The sequence below is a fragment of the Camponotus floridanus genome, unplaced genomic scaffold (genome assembly GCF_003227725.1).
Source record: "Camponotus floridanus strain SB8 unplaced genomic scaffold, Cflo_v7.5 scaffold93, whole genome shotgun sequence".
Lineage (NCBI taxonomy): Eukaryota > Metazoa > Arthropoda > Insecta > Hymenoptera > Formicidae > Camponotus > Camponotus floridanus.
Window position 1 is genome coordinate 88209 of NW_020229864.1, and position 17751 is coordinate 105959.

At 26.3% G+C, this 17751-nt stretch overlaps 1 protein-coding gene across 1 annotated transcript; it reads left to right on the forward strand.

Moving 5' to 3' along the window:
- Positions 1–11897: 11897 nt before the first annotated feature.
- Positions 11898–17302, forward strand: LOC112639841. Its single transcript, XM_025415006.1, has 6 exons — positions 11898–11943; positions 12568–12610; positions 15169–15346; positions 16157–16327; positions 17123–17185; positions 17292–17302. The coding sequence occupies exons 2-6, from the start codon at positions 12581–12583 to the stop codon at positions 17300–17302; spliced, it is 453 nt and encodes a 150-aa protein (XP_025270791.1). The 5' UTR covers positions 11898–11943; positions 12568–12580.
- Positions 17303–17751: the final 449 nt, after the last annotated feature.

The following is a 17751-nucleotide window of genomic DNA, read 5'->3' on the forward strand; positions in this document are numbered from 1 at the left end:
TATGTACATATATCGCAGCAAACACTAATAAATAAAAATAATATGTCGTAGCCAGATTACAAAATCCGTCGTTTTATAAAAGATCTAGACATTTTATAAAGTGCATTCACATTCTCAAGTTAAAAATAAAATGTTTTACAATCTGGCTAAGAGAGAATTTTAATCATTTTATAAAACGTTTACAAGAAACTAATTGCTAAATTGTCAAATGCAATGATTTTTACATCAAAATTATTATAATAGAATAAAGGTCCGTAATAAAATCAATCAAATTTCATAAAAGGCTTAAAGGACCAGCGCAAAGGTGAAAAGATGCGAAAATAAAAACGATTATATTAATATAATAAACCTAATAAAACGTTTATTTAATTTAAGTGACAAACACTGCGTTTCGATCCAATTCGGATCCTTTTCAATGTCAAATCACGGAATAAAGTAATGAACATAAAAATAAAATAAATATAAGATCAAATTAACAGTCATTAGAAATAAGTAACGGAAAGACGCGAAGCAAAATAAATAATAATAAAAGAGTCAGAAATGTCGAAGTAAAATTACGCAAAATAACCGACGAATTCAAATTATCCACTTATCAACTCGTTGCGCTTCTTTGTTAATTTGAATGGATTTTGTAATCTGGCTAAGATATTTGTAACATCTATATAATGTTCTACGTACAAGGCATGATGCATTTGCACGTACATTACAATTAAATTGTTGATTGAGTAGTTATAATATATGAATGTTCTTATTTTAAGTTTGAATAATAATATACATAGAGATTCTTCACACACATGCACGTACGCACGCACATACACACGGACGCACGCACGCGTATATATGTAAATAGAAATATATAATATTAATTAATTACTACTTACTCAACTTCTAACTAATCAATCTACAAAATTTTTGCTGGCTGATGCGAACCGTTTCACAGTCTCGAATAAACTGGTATACAAAAGTACACATACTTTTATTATCGTTTGTGATTTGCCGCTTGCCGAGTATAAAAACGCGAAAGGTGATACCTCATGCTTGCTGCCGCACGGGTCCACGAGACTCATCGTTGGTGAGACAAAGTCAGAGCGATGGATTGTTAGTCTTTGTCAGACTAACTCATCTCTCTGTTTCATCCTGAGAACGTAGTTAGTAGTTACTGCATTGGCCACTATTACGATATGGCGCTGAAATCAGTGAGAAAGTGCCGGTCTAGTCTTTACCCGGGTCATTGGCTATCTGTCTATTAATCTGTGCTTATATACGATGTCCGATGTCGATTGCTCCACCCATCGTATGCAGGTAGAGACAGTTAACAAATAAGAAAGTTATCTATCGTTTTGTGATCTTCTTTCTCGCGTTTATTTTTCTTATGTTTTTCTCTTTTTCTTGCGTTTTTCTTATCTCTTTCGCAAGAAATTACATAATATATATTTTAGATGTAACAAAGCTTATGCAGAATAATGTATTATAATGTGTTGATAAAAATTAGATGTTTTATTTTATGTTGCATTATTTGAAGATATTGATAAAAATTAGATGTTTTATTTTATGTTGCATTATTTGAAGATTATTGTTTTATATAATAATATACTAACAAACAATAATAAAACATAAAATATAATAAAATTAAGCTACTAAATTTGTTCTTTCTTTACTAAAGTTCAATTTTAATGCATTTTTAAGAATTTAATTTGTTTTAACAGTTACAATTTTTTGCGCAATTAATAAATTGCTAACAAGTTAACTCCAATTTACATTAAAAATGAACAATACTTTACCTATACCTATACCTAATACTATAATAAAAAATGCAGACGTTCGAAAAACATTCAGAAAATATCCAGAGAATGAAAATTCGTCCTCTGGATGTCTTCTGAGCGTCTTTCGAACATGTGTGCTGTTAGGAATAATAAAATATTCCTTTAATGTTCGAAACAGGTCCAATTTTAGTCCGTTCAGTTCTTAAAATGGACATTTTTTGATTGTCCAAATTAGTAACACTGGACATATTTAAGAAGTCCTAAACATGTCTGTGGCTCTAATCTGGATGTTTTAAATATGTACGAAACGTCCAATATGTATATATTTAATACGTTTTTAAAATATTATTGTGCTGTCTGGGCACAAAGTTAAAAATTGTACTATTCCATCTTGTAATAGAAACAAGTTGTGTAAATTTGTACATCTTACAGAATATGAAATCTTTGAAATTAATGAGAACGTACGACCTTTTCGACAAACTATATACAACGAACTGAAAAGATTAGCATTTGTTTTAAGAGAAACTTTCCCATTAGAATTAAAGAAACATACTTGTACGCTGTATATGTTGGGAGAATGTTTATGGCCTTGCTTAATGTGTGAAACAACTGGTAAGAATAATTAAGTTCTTTTAACTATTTAAATATTTACAATGTTTTAATTGATAGTTTAAATTGTTCATGAATTAAGCGAAAGTACTTTTTGATTTCAGTAAATGAAGGTCCAGCGAGATGCAATAAATGTTACATTTTGTTGATGAAATATATAGCAGCATTGATGTGTGGCCATATGTATTGCAATTATTGCATAGATCGACTTCCATTTGACATAAATGGTGCCCTTCCTCTTAATTACTGCCTAAAATGTAATACATGGTCGATGTTTTTTAAATTATGTAAGTTTTAAGAAAATCAGTAATATTTATGTCTATGCTTCTGAAACTATATCTGAAGCTATATTAATAGCTATTAATAAATTAGCTTATGCTTTGTTAAATGTATGTAAGGGAATGTATATTGCAATATACATATATAAATAGCATGCTTTAAACAAAAAGTTAAACCTACATATTTATTGTTCTGCGCATTGAATCCAAGAAAATATTTCAATCTTTTAAATTTACATTCACTTTTTTCTTTGAAATATATTTAAACATATTAATCATATTATTTTTCTAAAAAGATATTAATTTAGATATTGTCAATGAAAGATACATATTTTAATGAAAGATAAAACTTTTTTACAGTTTACGCAACAAATTGAAGACAATTGGAGCCAATTTACGCAATAAATTGAAGAAAATCGAAGATAATTAAGAAAATCAAAGTCAGAAGAGAAAAGATGCAATGATTAATAAAATTTTATTATACGTTACATTTTCAGTCATTTATTTTTCTTAACAAACGTTTAAATAAAACTTTGTAACTTATTTATTCAAATAAATATAAAGTACTTATAATATTAGTATCACAAATTTAGTATCAAATTTTGATTTATAATAGATATTTAGAGAATAAATAACGTATTTATTCGCAATTTGACATTAATTAAATTTGTCTTTTTTCTCATAGTCATTTATAGTAATTGGACACAAAATTTGAGAAAGATAATTGATAATGTATTGCAATTCTCCTTTCTTAATTCTCTCTTCATATAAGTAAATATTGTTACAATTTCATCAAATTTGTTGCGAAGTATTTCTTTTTCATCATATCCAGTTCTTTTTTATTATATCCGGTTTTATAAAAAGACAAATAGTATTGGATCTATCAAGCTAGAACAGTCTAATTTTAAGAGATAAAAGTTACAAAATAATAAAGAAAAGTTTTAAATAAACTCATGAGAACAGATCTTATTAATCGATTTCCAACTTATTAAATAGTTTACTGTTTTATTACTATTATGAAACATAAAAGCTCTTATTGACTTTTTTTACCATTTAATAAAACAAAGGTATTATCACATATAAAAATATATAAAAATAATAATATATAAATGTGTAAAAAATAAAAATATATAAATGTGTAAAAATATGAATATTTAATGTTTATAATACTAATATGAATATTTAATGTTTAACACTAATATTTATTGAAATTAATGCTTTAATACAAATAATTATTAAAATAAAATTATAAGAAAATACATAAAAATGATTAAATTTGATACGCAGAAAAATGATACATATGCAAAAGCAAAATACAACATAAGCAAGCACATTCTTAAGGTTAATATATTCTCGTTGTGCAAATTTTTTAAATGTACCATATATAAAAATGCAATAAAATATAATTAATGACTATTTCTTATGCAAGCAAATAAAATATATACAGCATAAAAATTACATCAATCTTTTGTACATGCTATTAGACTTACACAATGGACAATATAATTTTATCAATCCTGTTTCGTTTTCGTTATTATTTAAGCGTAGTGCACATTTGTAACAAAATATATGTCCGCAAAGCGCAGCACCTAGAGATTCGGACATAATCTCATCTCTACATATCGGACACTCTAAATCCTGCATATTATCATCTAACTTTATGTGTCGACGATTACACTTTGTTCGTTTGCAAATGTTTTTCTTGAAATCGCCATATATATCTGAGTTTTGTAAAGTTCGGCCGACTTCCCTCTTGAGATTTTCTGTTGCTTTCCCTGTCATTTCATAGCGATACTGTTTCACAATAGCACAATGTAAGTATGGGCATTTCTTTACTCTGCATTTCGTGTTCTGGTAGTTGTAACAATATCTGTATGTGTGGACAGAACCGCAATCCAAATTCGTGCAACAGCATTTTTCAAAATTTGTGCATTTTTGCATGTTGTTTCCTAAAACATTTTTGGTACATTAATTTATAAGGACATAAAAATAAAACAGAATCCTATATAACTTCAAAACATTAACTTTAAGGTTTAAACTTATAACATATTATAATTATTTAATAAGAATATAGGTAAGATTTATAATAACCTTGATAACCATAGAACGACATTTTCACAATAATATCACTTGAGCACGTATATTCTATGATTATTATTTAATATTTATATTTTTATATAATTTATAAAGTTAGATAGCATATATTTATATTCGAATTATACGTAAAAGTAAAATACGACATAAGCAAAATGTACAACACAAGCGAGGTGCACTAAGGCTGGTTTTTCAATAGGTGTCGTAGGTCGAATGTCAGAAAAGTTAACCAATCACAGTTGATTTTAAAGAAGAATAATCGAATACAATTGGTCAACTCTTACGACACTCGACTTACGACAGCTATTGTAGAATCAGACTAAAGCAATAGCTATATGCGGCGAACGCAGACTTAAAATTGGATGCATTCAGAAAACAAACCGCTTACTGAGCACTCAGTGATTCTTAATTGTAATTGGTTGCTGCATTTGGATCTAAGTGCAGCAATCAATCACAATAAAGAATCACTAAGCGCTCACTGATCTGTTCTCTCTGCTTAACGTAGCCAATTTTATGCTATCTATTTCCGTGTTTACGTCACATACACTATAGATTTTTAGTACTGGCAGAGAAATATGAACACAGAGCTAATTGGCTGAAGGGAGTTTAAAACTAGAGATAATCTTTAATATAAGACAAGTTTATGAATGTCGATCTAGGTCTTATCACATAACGGCGGCTCATCTTGGCTAAGCTTTTCGACACATTCTTTTCGTCGGATCCTCGTGTACCGGATATTAACCGATCATTTCCGACCATTATCTCGTTGATATGCATATCGGTTCCTTCAATTCTTTGTACTTGTGTGAACGACAAGTAAACCCTGTTCTGTAATTTGTATTGCGTTGTTCCTAACCAAATTTGCGTATATCTAAAATATTCACGTTAAAGAAACCGAACGTATATCATCTTATAAAATTTTTCTTAGACATCCATTTTTTACTTGCTTAATTTTTCTAGTTTTTCGAATAGCCTCACTAATTTGTATACAATAAAGCCGCAAATTAAATTAATTACGAATTTGACCTATGAGCATAGACAAATAATTAAATGTTCAATAAAAAGAAATGAAGTAAAAATTAACACGGTATATACATAACGACGCTCATATCATCACGTCCTTTTGTCGTAATGCTGCTTTTGTTTTAACGTACTGTGCAATATCTTCGAGTACTGTTTCATCGTGCATTTCATTATATGTATCATTTTATTACTGTACCAGTACTTCTCTTGACTTTCTAAACATATATGTACAACATAAAGATGAGCTAAAGCTGATCTTATATATAGCAATGAATCGCTGTCCGCTTGAAATATATGTGGAGGAACGTTTCCCGCGCAATTTTCCCGCCGTATATAGCTTAATCTTTCTTTCATATCGTTACGTGCTCATAATATAATTCTCTTATTGTAATATCGCTTTTGTTGTAATTACCGTTCTGACATAATATCTACAAGTACTAATAATTATATAATTGAAAAGAACATATCAAAATTGCAAGTAGTATCGTTTTCCATCACATATTTTTGCCTATCGTTTACATTTCGTTATCAACGTAAGAGTACATAATGGTAGAAATTTTATATTTGTTACGTGTTAATGTGTTCAATTCAAGTTATAAATAAACGTGTAAAGAAAGACACGTTATTTTACTCGTACAAATTAATTTTATCGTGCATTTCATTATATATATTTAATCATTATGTCGTTAATATTTCTGTAACGTAGCTCTGTAAACATGTTTATAGACTAAAATTCCTCCGACCAAGATTTGTCTTACATTCAATCTCTTTTTAAGTCTAGTTTTAGGTCATCTTAAGACGTTCATCTATCGAGAATATGGCTGGAATAGAAACTGGCTGGTTAGAAACTTAATTAAGTCTATCTGTAAGGCTCACCTATGAATTTCAGTTTCATAGAATTATTGACAAAATAATTTGCAAATATTTAACTGTAAATGATTTTGTGATTATCCAATACCATATGCTGCAATGTAAATAGTACAATTTTTTAAAACTATTATTTAGTTGTAATATTATAGGAAATCTTTGTATTAAAAATTGCAAAAATAGATTACAACACTTCATAATTATATTTTGAAAATATTTTATTAATTGTGGACCGTGTATTTACATATTGAGCTTGAATGAAACGCATCTTTACATAGATGCTAAATGTAATGCAGAAATTATAATGCTTTATTAATGATAATAGATATATACGTAGTAGATATTTACGTTGTGATTGAATTGCATAATGTTAAAGAGATAAAAATTTATAAGACATTCTTATGTATAGCCGTTGTAACGTTATTAATTACTCTGGCGTAATTTTTTAGAAATAATAGATTTTTTTTTAAATTCTAATTTTAACATTAATATTTTTTTATTATTTTCCAGATGGAAGAAATACATGGAAAAAAATTGGTATCAAAATTTATGTTTAATCTTTGCTCATGTCGTTACGTGCTCATAGTAATGCTCTTGTCGTAATACCGCTTTGATTGTAATGTGCTGTGCGATACCTGCGAGTACTGAGTACTATACATAATTGGGAAGAACATATACCACACAATACTTTGCAGGCAGTATCTTTTTTTTTATCATATTTTGTTTGATATTGTCTACATTTCGTCATCAACATAAGTAGGAGTAATGGGAGAAGTTTTATATTTGCTATGTGTGTAATGGGAGAAGTTTTATATTTGCTATTAATGTGTTTCATTGGAATTTTATAAACGTCAGAAAAAAAACATTATTTTTCTTTTGTAAATTAATTTCATCGCATTTCACACACACACATTATATGTAATATTTTATTACTGACTAATACTTCTGTTGAAATTTATCTTGAGACCATCTCAACGATATGGCTGGAATATTAGAAACTTAATTAAATCTATCTTTAAATATAAAGCTCATCTATAAATTCCGGTCATAGATTTATGTTCAAAATAATTTGCAAATATTGAATTCAAAATAATTCTATGATTATCCAATACTATTATATATGCTGCAATATAAACAGTAGTATTTTTAAAAAATAATTACTTGCAATGCTATAGGAAATCTTTGTATTAAAAATTCCAAAAATAAGTTTCAACAATTTTTATTTAATTTTTTTTAAATTATATTTTTAATATTAAATTATATTTTTAACATTAATTTCTTTATTATTTTCCAGATGGAAGAAATATGTGGAAAAAAACCTGGTACTAAAATTTATGTTTATGATAATTATACTTATAACAAGGATTCTCGTAATCCGAATATTCTACGATGTAATACTCGTCGATCTTCAAAATGTGCTGGCACTCTTAAAATTGATGAGGATGGCAAAATACATTTAATTCAAGATCATACTCATATTCCAATAAAATGGAAAGTAAAACAGTCCCTTATGAAACAAGAGATGCTAAAACTTTGTCGCGATACATCTTTACCACCAAAAGAAATATTCGATAGTGTCTGCAGAAAGTATGTATTTTTTAAGTTTTGGTATTTTTGGAATTACATTAAGTATTTTTCAAATAATTCTTTTTATGTAAAAACTAAGCAGTAGAATGGAGTAACAGTGAAATAATAGCATATATATAAATCTTTTTTCAAATAATAATTATCATTTTAATGAGCATTTAGTTTAAATACAGAAGAGATTATAACTCCTTGTGTTTTTTAAAATTATTTTATATTTTAATGATATATATATATGTGTGTGTGTGTGTGTGTGTGTGTGTGTGTGTGTGTGTGTGTGTGTGTGTGTGTGTGTGTATTGTACACATACATACGCACACGTATAAATAAGTATTAATAATTTAGTCACATGTTTAATGTAAAATATTTGTTTCAAAAAGAACGTATTTTATACTAATATTTTATGACTCTAAAAAAGTTTATAACACTTCATTTTTTGTTTCTTTTAATTATTTAAAATGTACTGAAATGGATGCAGATCAAAATTTTTATTTATACATTAAAGTAAGAAACAACAAATAATTTAAAAAACATAGGTTGCTCTACAGATTACTTATATGTATTGAATGTTTTTATCTACAATGGAAACATGTTTGTTCTTTTTTTGGTAATTAACATTCCTCTAAATTATGATATTCTATCCCTTATATAAATTTATATATATTCTACAAGAAAATTAAAACGTTAAGAATCAAATATTTTGTATAATATCGAGTATTTTGTAGAAAAGATGCAGTTCACAAATAATTACAAATAAAATTTTCTTACACACATACACACATTAACTAAGGAAAACCAATAATAAAACATTTAAAAATTATATATATTATGTATTCATTTTATGTATTTTATATTTTTTATATTATATTTTATATTATTTACATATATATTATATATATTTACAGTTATCCAAAAAAAAGAAATAATTTATTTTATATTAGTAGTTTATTTTTTATTTAAGAATGTTATATTAGCTTAAAAAAATTAGGGAACATGTTTAAAATATTATCACATGATATCTGTGCTACCTTAGTTAATTTTTGTCTGAATTTCAATGCTTCGAAATATCTTTATTCTATTTTTATTTTCATGAAATATAGAGAAAAGATAAAATGATATTTTGAAGCATTCGTAGCATAGTTTTCACCGCAGCTTAAGTTTATCGATGAGTTGGACGGATAGTGATCGACTATTAGATAGAAAATTCATAGAATCTTATTTGACACCAGAAATTCTCTATTTAATAATCTCTATTTAATCAATATCGCTACATCTGATAACGTCGATGACGTTAAGTGACATCGCAGTCTAAATCTCGTAATAAATATAGAGTGCATGCGGATACATATTTCTCGTGCAATTTTCCCGCAATATATAGCTTAACCTTTATTCATGTCACGTGCCTGAAATGCTCTTGTGATAATCGCTTTTTTTAGAACTATTGTGCTTATGTTTAATCTAATAAGTACACTTGCATTTTCCATATATAACTTTATGTCATTATGTGTTACGAAATGCCCTTGTAATTGATTCTGTTGTAACGTGCTGAATATCTCCGAGTACTGATAACTATACAATTGAAAAGAGTATGTATTAAAATACTTTGTAAATAGTATTGTTCTATACCAAACATAGTTTTGCCTGTTATCTATGTTTTGTTATCAACATAAATAATAAGCGAGGATTTTTTTTCTATTTAAGTTTGAGATATGAATAGTAGACATCATTTGTCCAGATATCAATCTCAATTCTGCAATTAACGTAAAAATTTTATTCTTGCTTAAATTCATATTGATTGCTTGTTATATAGATATCCTGAAACAGCTGCAACATTATCATACGTAACATTGAAAACTACATTGTACCGTGAAAGACTCAAGCTTCGCCCAAATTTACCAAAATGTATGGACACTCTTGCTGCGAATTTATCAACATATGGACCGCTTCAAAGATTTTACAAAGGAAATGTGACCAGCGTCGATGGAAAAAAAGCATTAATATTTACAAGTGATGAATTGTTGCAAGAATTACAAAAATCTACAGAACTTTATGGCACATTTAATGTAAGTTGTATATTTTATAATACAGTATATTATTATTTTCATATATCAAAATAAAAGTAATATATTTTTGAATTAAAAGTAATATATTTTTGTAAATAATATACATTTTTTAGATTGTTCCACGTGTACCATTGATGAGTCAAATGTATACATTACATACTCGATATATGAATGTAGTAAGTACATAGTAACATAGCATGTATTATCAGCTGCAGTTTGCCCACGTTCAATACATAAATATTATTCGATATAACATAAAAAGTTAGCAAGGAAATGTAATAAGGAATTTCTTCCATCTGTTTTTTACATCTGATTTTTTACAAAATACTATTTTGTTACCAAGTAGTGATTTCATATTTTTAAAAAATAAACATAAAAGTTCAAGTTAATTAAAAAAATGTGGTTTGATATATATTTTATATGTATACTATGAAATTAGAAAGTACGATAAAAGTATAATTCCTTTATTTTTTATATAATAAATTTATATGTATTTTTTAAATATTTGCTTTCTTTTTAAAAATAGTAATAAAATTATAAGATTTGAACAATAATTCAAACTGTTTAATTTTTACTCTTTTATATTTAAATTTATTTAATTTTATAATATAGGAATACTATAATACATAATAGGAATACTATATTCAGTAATATTTTATAGGGTATTGCCATGATCTTTATTTTGTGTGAAAGTCGTTCTAGTAATATGTACAGAGCTATTTGGAATAAAATTATAGAATTAGTGCCAATGCTTCAACAAAATTTAAAGTTTATAATGAGCGACTATGAAATGGCAGCCATGAAAGTGATAAATGAACAATTTCCAGCAGCAGAAGCACATGGATGCTGGTTTCACTATAATCAAGTATATTATAATAGTATTATATTACATTATAATATATTGTTTTTTTTATTTTATATGATTTATATACAGTAGTCATTATAAAGAATATATAAATATTATAGGCACTTTTGCGTCAATGGCGGCGATTAGGATTAATGGACGCACCTCGAAACGTTTTATCAATGACTATGACTACCCAGTAAGCAAGAAACATTTGATCAACATTCTAAAATGTTGATTTTATATAAATTTTCTAAACATTATGATATAATGTTTTATAAATATTTTTAAAATATTCTAATAAACATATTAATAACATTTACAAAGTATTTTAATTTATGTTTTATAAATATTTTAAAAATGTTATTTAATAACATCTCTCTTAAAATATTAATAAAATATTTTAGAAACATTAGTCAAAATGTTTTTTATATGTTATTAATATGTTTATTATAAATAAAAATATAACATTTAGTTACAAGTTCGTTCGCATTGTTATTAAACGTCGTATTATTTATTTCATACATATCTTTAGACTATTTTTTTCATAATATATCTTAATTTCTTTTTCGTAACGGGCCTGACGACACCTAATACGTTACTGAGAAGGAACATTGCGTGGGATATGCGTATACGCTCTATTGCGTATGCGTGATTTATTCTTTTGTTCTTCGGAACACTTGTGTCGGCTGCCACGTGCTCTTATAATCGATTTCGCAATAAGTAAATTATACAGTGTTTTTGCAAGTTATTGCTGCGAAAGAAGAAGAAAGTGTGTTATAATATCGAAAGAAGAGGAAAGTGTGTTATAATATCTTGTAAGTTATTTTTATGGCTAAAAATTAAATATGTCTAAATATTCGTTCTCGAATTTTTCAGTGAAAATTCTATAAAATCAGCTTATTCGTGTTAAGTTTCGCGTTAAGTTCTATTGTAGAATTGTCCTAGTCAATCATAAAACATTTCTATGTTGTCAGTTATTTCAAAGGCAAACAGAGAAAACATTCTGTGTTGTAGAATGTTTTTTTGTTTGCCTTTGAAACTGCGTATAAGACTTATAGAAATGTTAAGGAAATTGGATACATGTGCACGAATGATTATAAATTCAAAATTTGTTAGTGTGTATGTGTTTGAAAGAGAGAGAGAGAGGGGGGAGGGAGAGAGAGGGGGAGGGAGAGGGAGGGAGGGGGAGGGAGAGAGAGAGAGAGAGAGAGATGAGAGCAGATAGAGATTATAATAAAAGCAATACTCACATTAATATTCATATACATACTGATTTCTATAACATTTACACATTTTTTTCTAAACAATGTCATAAAATTTAATTTTACAAAACGAAATAATTATATTAATTATATTAATAATTATATTAATTATATTAATTATATATGATTGTCTGTGATTTTTTCTATTAATTTGTACTTGTCTTTTGTTGATTATAGAGGTCAATCGAAAATGGATAAACCAAGTTGTTCATCACATAAGGTAAATATAATTTATAAAAAACTTCTACATTAAAATGTTTTCACGAACTGAGTCCAAACTTTTTAATAATTACGTTATAACAATTACGTTATTTTAATAATTACGTTATAAATTAACAGATAAAAGCTAAAATAAAATTTTATAAATTTAAATATTTATTTTTAGTTCTATAAAAAATGTCATACCGAAAAGTATTTAAAGAGAGTTATAAAACAAAATATTAAAGTAAATGCTAAAGATATATCAAAAGAAAATCGTCCAAGTAAAAATTACACTCAAAGAAAAGAAATACAAGAAGTTTCATCAGCATCCTTATGTTCAGTAGAACAACCAATATAATAGTTTATCTCAAAATTTATTAGAAATTAGTCAAATTTCAAGTAATTTATCTGATGCATTGTTTGCATCTTGTGATTCCAAATCATCACTTGAGATCTTTAAAGATCATCTCAGATGTTGGGCAATTGGACATCATATCGCACAAACAGCTATTAGCGATTTATTAAAAATAATAAAATCAGACTTAAAATTAAATTTATTACCTTCAGATGCACGGACTCTTTTTAAAACAAAAAATATAAACAATAAAATAGTAAATTTATCTCCTGGAAAGTATTATCACTTTGGATTAAAATCAAAATTGCTATTAAAATTAATTCAGAACGATTTTAAAGGTAATGAAGTTAATATATCAGTAAATATTGATGGACTTCCTCTCACGAAAAGTAGTGGTAGCCAATTTTGGCCTATTTTGATAAAAATCGATGAATTGGAGAAACTTAAACCATTTCCAATAGGTGTTTATCACGGAGAAACTAAACCAAACAACTCTAACATCTTTCTATTAAGATTTGTTGAAGAAATGAAGATTTTGCAAAACGAAGGTTTATGTTTATATGATAAAATAGTGAAAATAAGAATTAGTAAAATTCTCTGTGATGCTCCTGCAAAATCGTTCGTATTATGTATAAAAAATTTTAATTCTTATGCAAGTTGCCCTAAATGTTACGCTGAAGGATCATTTCAAAAGAACAGAATGACTTTTCCTGAATTGAATTCAAAATTAAGAACTAATGAAGAATTCTATTCTCAAAGTGATGAAGATTTTCACAAAGACACATCTATTTTATGTGTTTTAAAAATTGATTTTATTACAAGTGTTCCATTGGATTATATGCATCTGGTATTATTAGGCATAATGAAACGTTTATTGGGATTTTGGCTGAAAGGAAATAAAGAAGTCCGTCTGTTCAAAGAAGATATTGATGCTATAAATAAAAGAATAAAATTAATATATAAATCAACTCCCCGTGAATTTTCCAGAAAGCCTAGATTAATAACAGAATATGATAAATGGAAAGCTGTTGAATTGAGAACGTTTTTATTACATTATGGTCCATGGCTAATGAAACCATTTTTAAGAAACCAATACTTTCTTCATTTTCTTTCTCTACATTGTGCAATTAGAATTTTGGTTTGTCAAGACTTATTAGAAAAATATATTGATTATGCTAACGAATTATTAATGTATTTTGTAAACGAATTTGGTAATTTATATGGCAACGAATTTGTTAATCACAACGTTCACAATCTCATTCATTTAACATTAGACGTGAAGACATTTGGCTCATTAGATAAATTCAGTTGCTTTCCATTCGAAAATTATATGCATACAATTAAAATGATGATCAAAACGTCAAATAAACCACTATCGCAATTTATAAAAAGAGTAAACGAATATGATAAATATTTTTCCTTTAATAAAGAAAAAAAAAATTTTATTAAAGAAGATGGTCTTCGTTTAATAAACAATAAATCAGCAGAAGGTTTTTCAGCTATATATTATAAAAATTTTAGAGTGGAAGTTAAAGAACCCAACTGTAATTTTATTTTACAAAATAATCAACCTATAAAAATAATTGATATTTTACGGATTGATAATATATTTTATATCAAATATAAAAATTATAAAATAACACCCTATTTTGATAATCCGATGGAAAGTACTATATTTTGGTGTGGTTCTGTTGAAATGACTGATGAAGAACATATCACATCTGCTGACGATATATTAAGGAAAGCTTTCAAAATAAATGATTGTTTCGTGTCGATATTACACACAGACTGATTTGTAAATTGAAATTAATTACTTGTTACAATATAATACAACTATTATTTAATATAAATTTAGTATTTGTTGATTGTTCTTATTCTTTTTTTTAATTGACTATGATTTATATATCACATTACTCAGTAGTTAAGATGATGAATTTAATCTTTGGATTATTACCGTGAAAATTCGATTATTTGTAATATAAAATGCTGCTATTGATAATCTAAGAAGTACACGCGATGAACTCTGTGTCTCTGAAGAATTCACCGCACAATATAAGAAATCAGAGTAGGTCTGGTGCAACTGTGTTTGTGAAACTGCCTAAGAGAGAGATTTACGCAAAATATGCAACAAACTTTCTTTTATTAAAAAATAATTATACATATTAAATAAATAAAAAACAAATATATATTTCGGTAATCTAATGTTATCTTTTTTTTTTTAGTATGCAGTTGTACAATTTGACGATTTAGACTTTTCGGTGGTTCCCGTAATTTGGTTGGATGAACCACATCATTGTTATTGGCCTACAGGAATGAAAAACATTAGAACCGCAATTGTGAAAGAAATGTCCGTTAAAGACAATTTTATGAAATATAAATGTCAGATCTTTAGTAAACATGGTAAGTAAAATTAGATTATTATGCTTGACAAAGTCAGGAAAGTATTGTATGTACATGTTTATGACACTAATATTATTTTATTAATTGTCATGCTAATGAAAAGAAATGTTTATATACTTGTATTATAATAGATTTTATAATTTATAATTTAAGATATATATAAAAAATTAAAATAGTATATGTCGCCAGTAAATAACAAAACAAAACAAATTTTTTATAAGACGACATAACTGGCAATTTTTATTAAAAAGAAAAAACTACACATTTCGACCAACAATCGTGGTCCTCCTCAGGAATACATTAATTATTATATAAACAGTTATGTATAAATTGTCGAAGCTCATTTAAAATATGTGCTAAAATATGTGCTAAATATGTGATAAAATATATGTGCTAAAAAGATATGTTAGAAAGCACGTCTAAATCATAAGCCAGTTAATAAAAATTTTTATTATTAACTAGCCTGTGATTTAGACTGTGCTTTCCAACGCGTCTATTCCAGCGCATATATTTTTAAATGAGCTTTGACAATTTATACATAACTGTTTATATAATTAATGTATTCCTGAGGAGGACCACGATTATTGGTCGAAACATATAGTTTTTTCTTTTTAATAAAAATTGCCAGTTGTCTTATCAAAAATCTGTTTCTGACTTTTATGACACTTCATATAGCATTCATATGAATTTATATTTACCTCTATATGTATATAATGGAAATTATTTATATGTATATAGCATCATTATTTAATACCAAATATGCACATTATTTTATGAATTTTGTAATTTATAATTCTTTTTTATTATTAGATACTTATGAATCAGCCTTAGAGGCAGAGAAACAGATTGTAGCTACATCGGAATCTGAGGAGGCTGAATCAAGAATGGGGAAAAGAAAAATAAAAAATAATAAATATGACGACTATGTCAGTTTTCCTAATCCTCCGAGATTGTTATCATCCAAGGAATCACATAAATCAGGTATTGCAGGTTAATTTTTAAGTCTTTTTTGTGCAAACATATTTCCATTTTCAGAAATATGAATTACTTGTTTTACTGCTTGTACAAATTTAATCTTAACGTTTCACGAATTTTAAAATTATATGATTATTCTATATTTTTTGATCGAAATTATGTTGATAAATAGATTATTTTTTTCAAGAGAGTTTACAACCCTTAATTGTGTATATATTTTAAATTAAATTAAATCTTGAATTAAGTTTTGTTTTCTAAAAAAAACTTCTGTTGAATTTTACTTTATTTGAAAAAAGACAATATATAGAAATTTTTAAAATATTTATTATATACAATAATTTATTAATAATAAATGTAAATGTGTTTAGTAATATTAATCTAGATTTATTTTCTAAAAAAATTTCATAAGTGAAAATTTATAATTAGAAATAAAATAAAATAGGATATAAAACAAAATTAAAAACAACAAAATTTGTAAAATTAATAAAAATTGCTGCTATATTTTTACGTGGAAATAATTAAATCTACATAAAATAATAATTTAGTTTTTCACATTTAAGCGATATACAGTCAAAATTTTTTCTATTATTATAATTAGCGTAAATTATATATATGTATTGCGGAAAATGTTTTATTTCAGATAAGAGTTGAATTTAAGGCTTTTCATATTGGCCGAATTGGACGCCGTACTATTATATTATTATCCCATGAATTTAACTATTGCACTTAAAATGTTATCTTTCACAGTTGAATATACTAAAAAAAATTTACCTGTTTAAAATAAATATTTTTTATTTTTAGTTTCAACACACACGAATAAGGACAATGAAAATTCTAAATTAAATAATTCACAAGATATTAATGGTAATAAAAATAGCGACTTGTGTAAAAAAACATCTTTAATAGAAACATTTATATATTTAATTTTTTAAATAATGTTTATCTCTCTAAAAATATCTATATTTTTCAGATATATCTTAACAGAATATAACATTGATAATGTATCAATTACAATCTACAATGAAAATACTAATACAGACTTAGATTTTACACAAGACTTGAAAACGATACTGAACAATATTGAAACTGAAATAACAAATATAAGGGAAACGCAATCATTACAAGAGCAATCACTTTCAGAAATTAAAGAAACCACAAAATTGATTTTAGCTAAAATAAATAGTGAACAATATGGCAAAGAATATTATATGCTAAAGGATGATAAAATAAAACAAAAATTTCCCTTAACTTCTATTCAGAATCTTCTTGATTTCGATGATATATTAAAAGATGATCAACCCATATAGCAAGGAATATGTTAAAGATGTGCTATAAACGTTCTGTGAATATTCTAATATTCCAAGGTTCATTCAGAATATTCTATAAAAATGCTATGATTATTCCATGGAATTTTGTCTATTCGGAATATC

Bases quoted from the DNA above. Each gene is read 5' to 3' on its own strand.
- LOC112639841 (XM_025415006.1), top strand. From the start codon at position 12,581: ATGGATAAACCAAGTTGTTCATCACATAAG. The intron at 12,611-15,168 runs GTAAATATAATT...TTTTTTTTTTAG, and splicing joins CAAGTTGTTCATCACATAAG to TATGCAGTTGTACAATTTGA. The intron at 16,328-17,122 runs GTATTGCAGGTT...TTTTATTTTTAG, and splicing joins CAAGGAATCACATAAATCAG to TTTCAACACACACGAATAAG.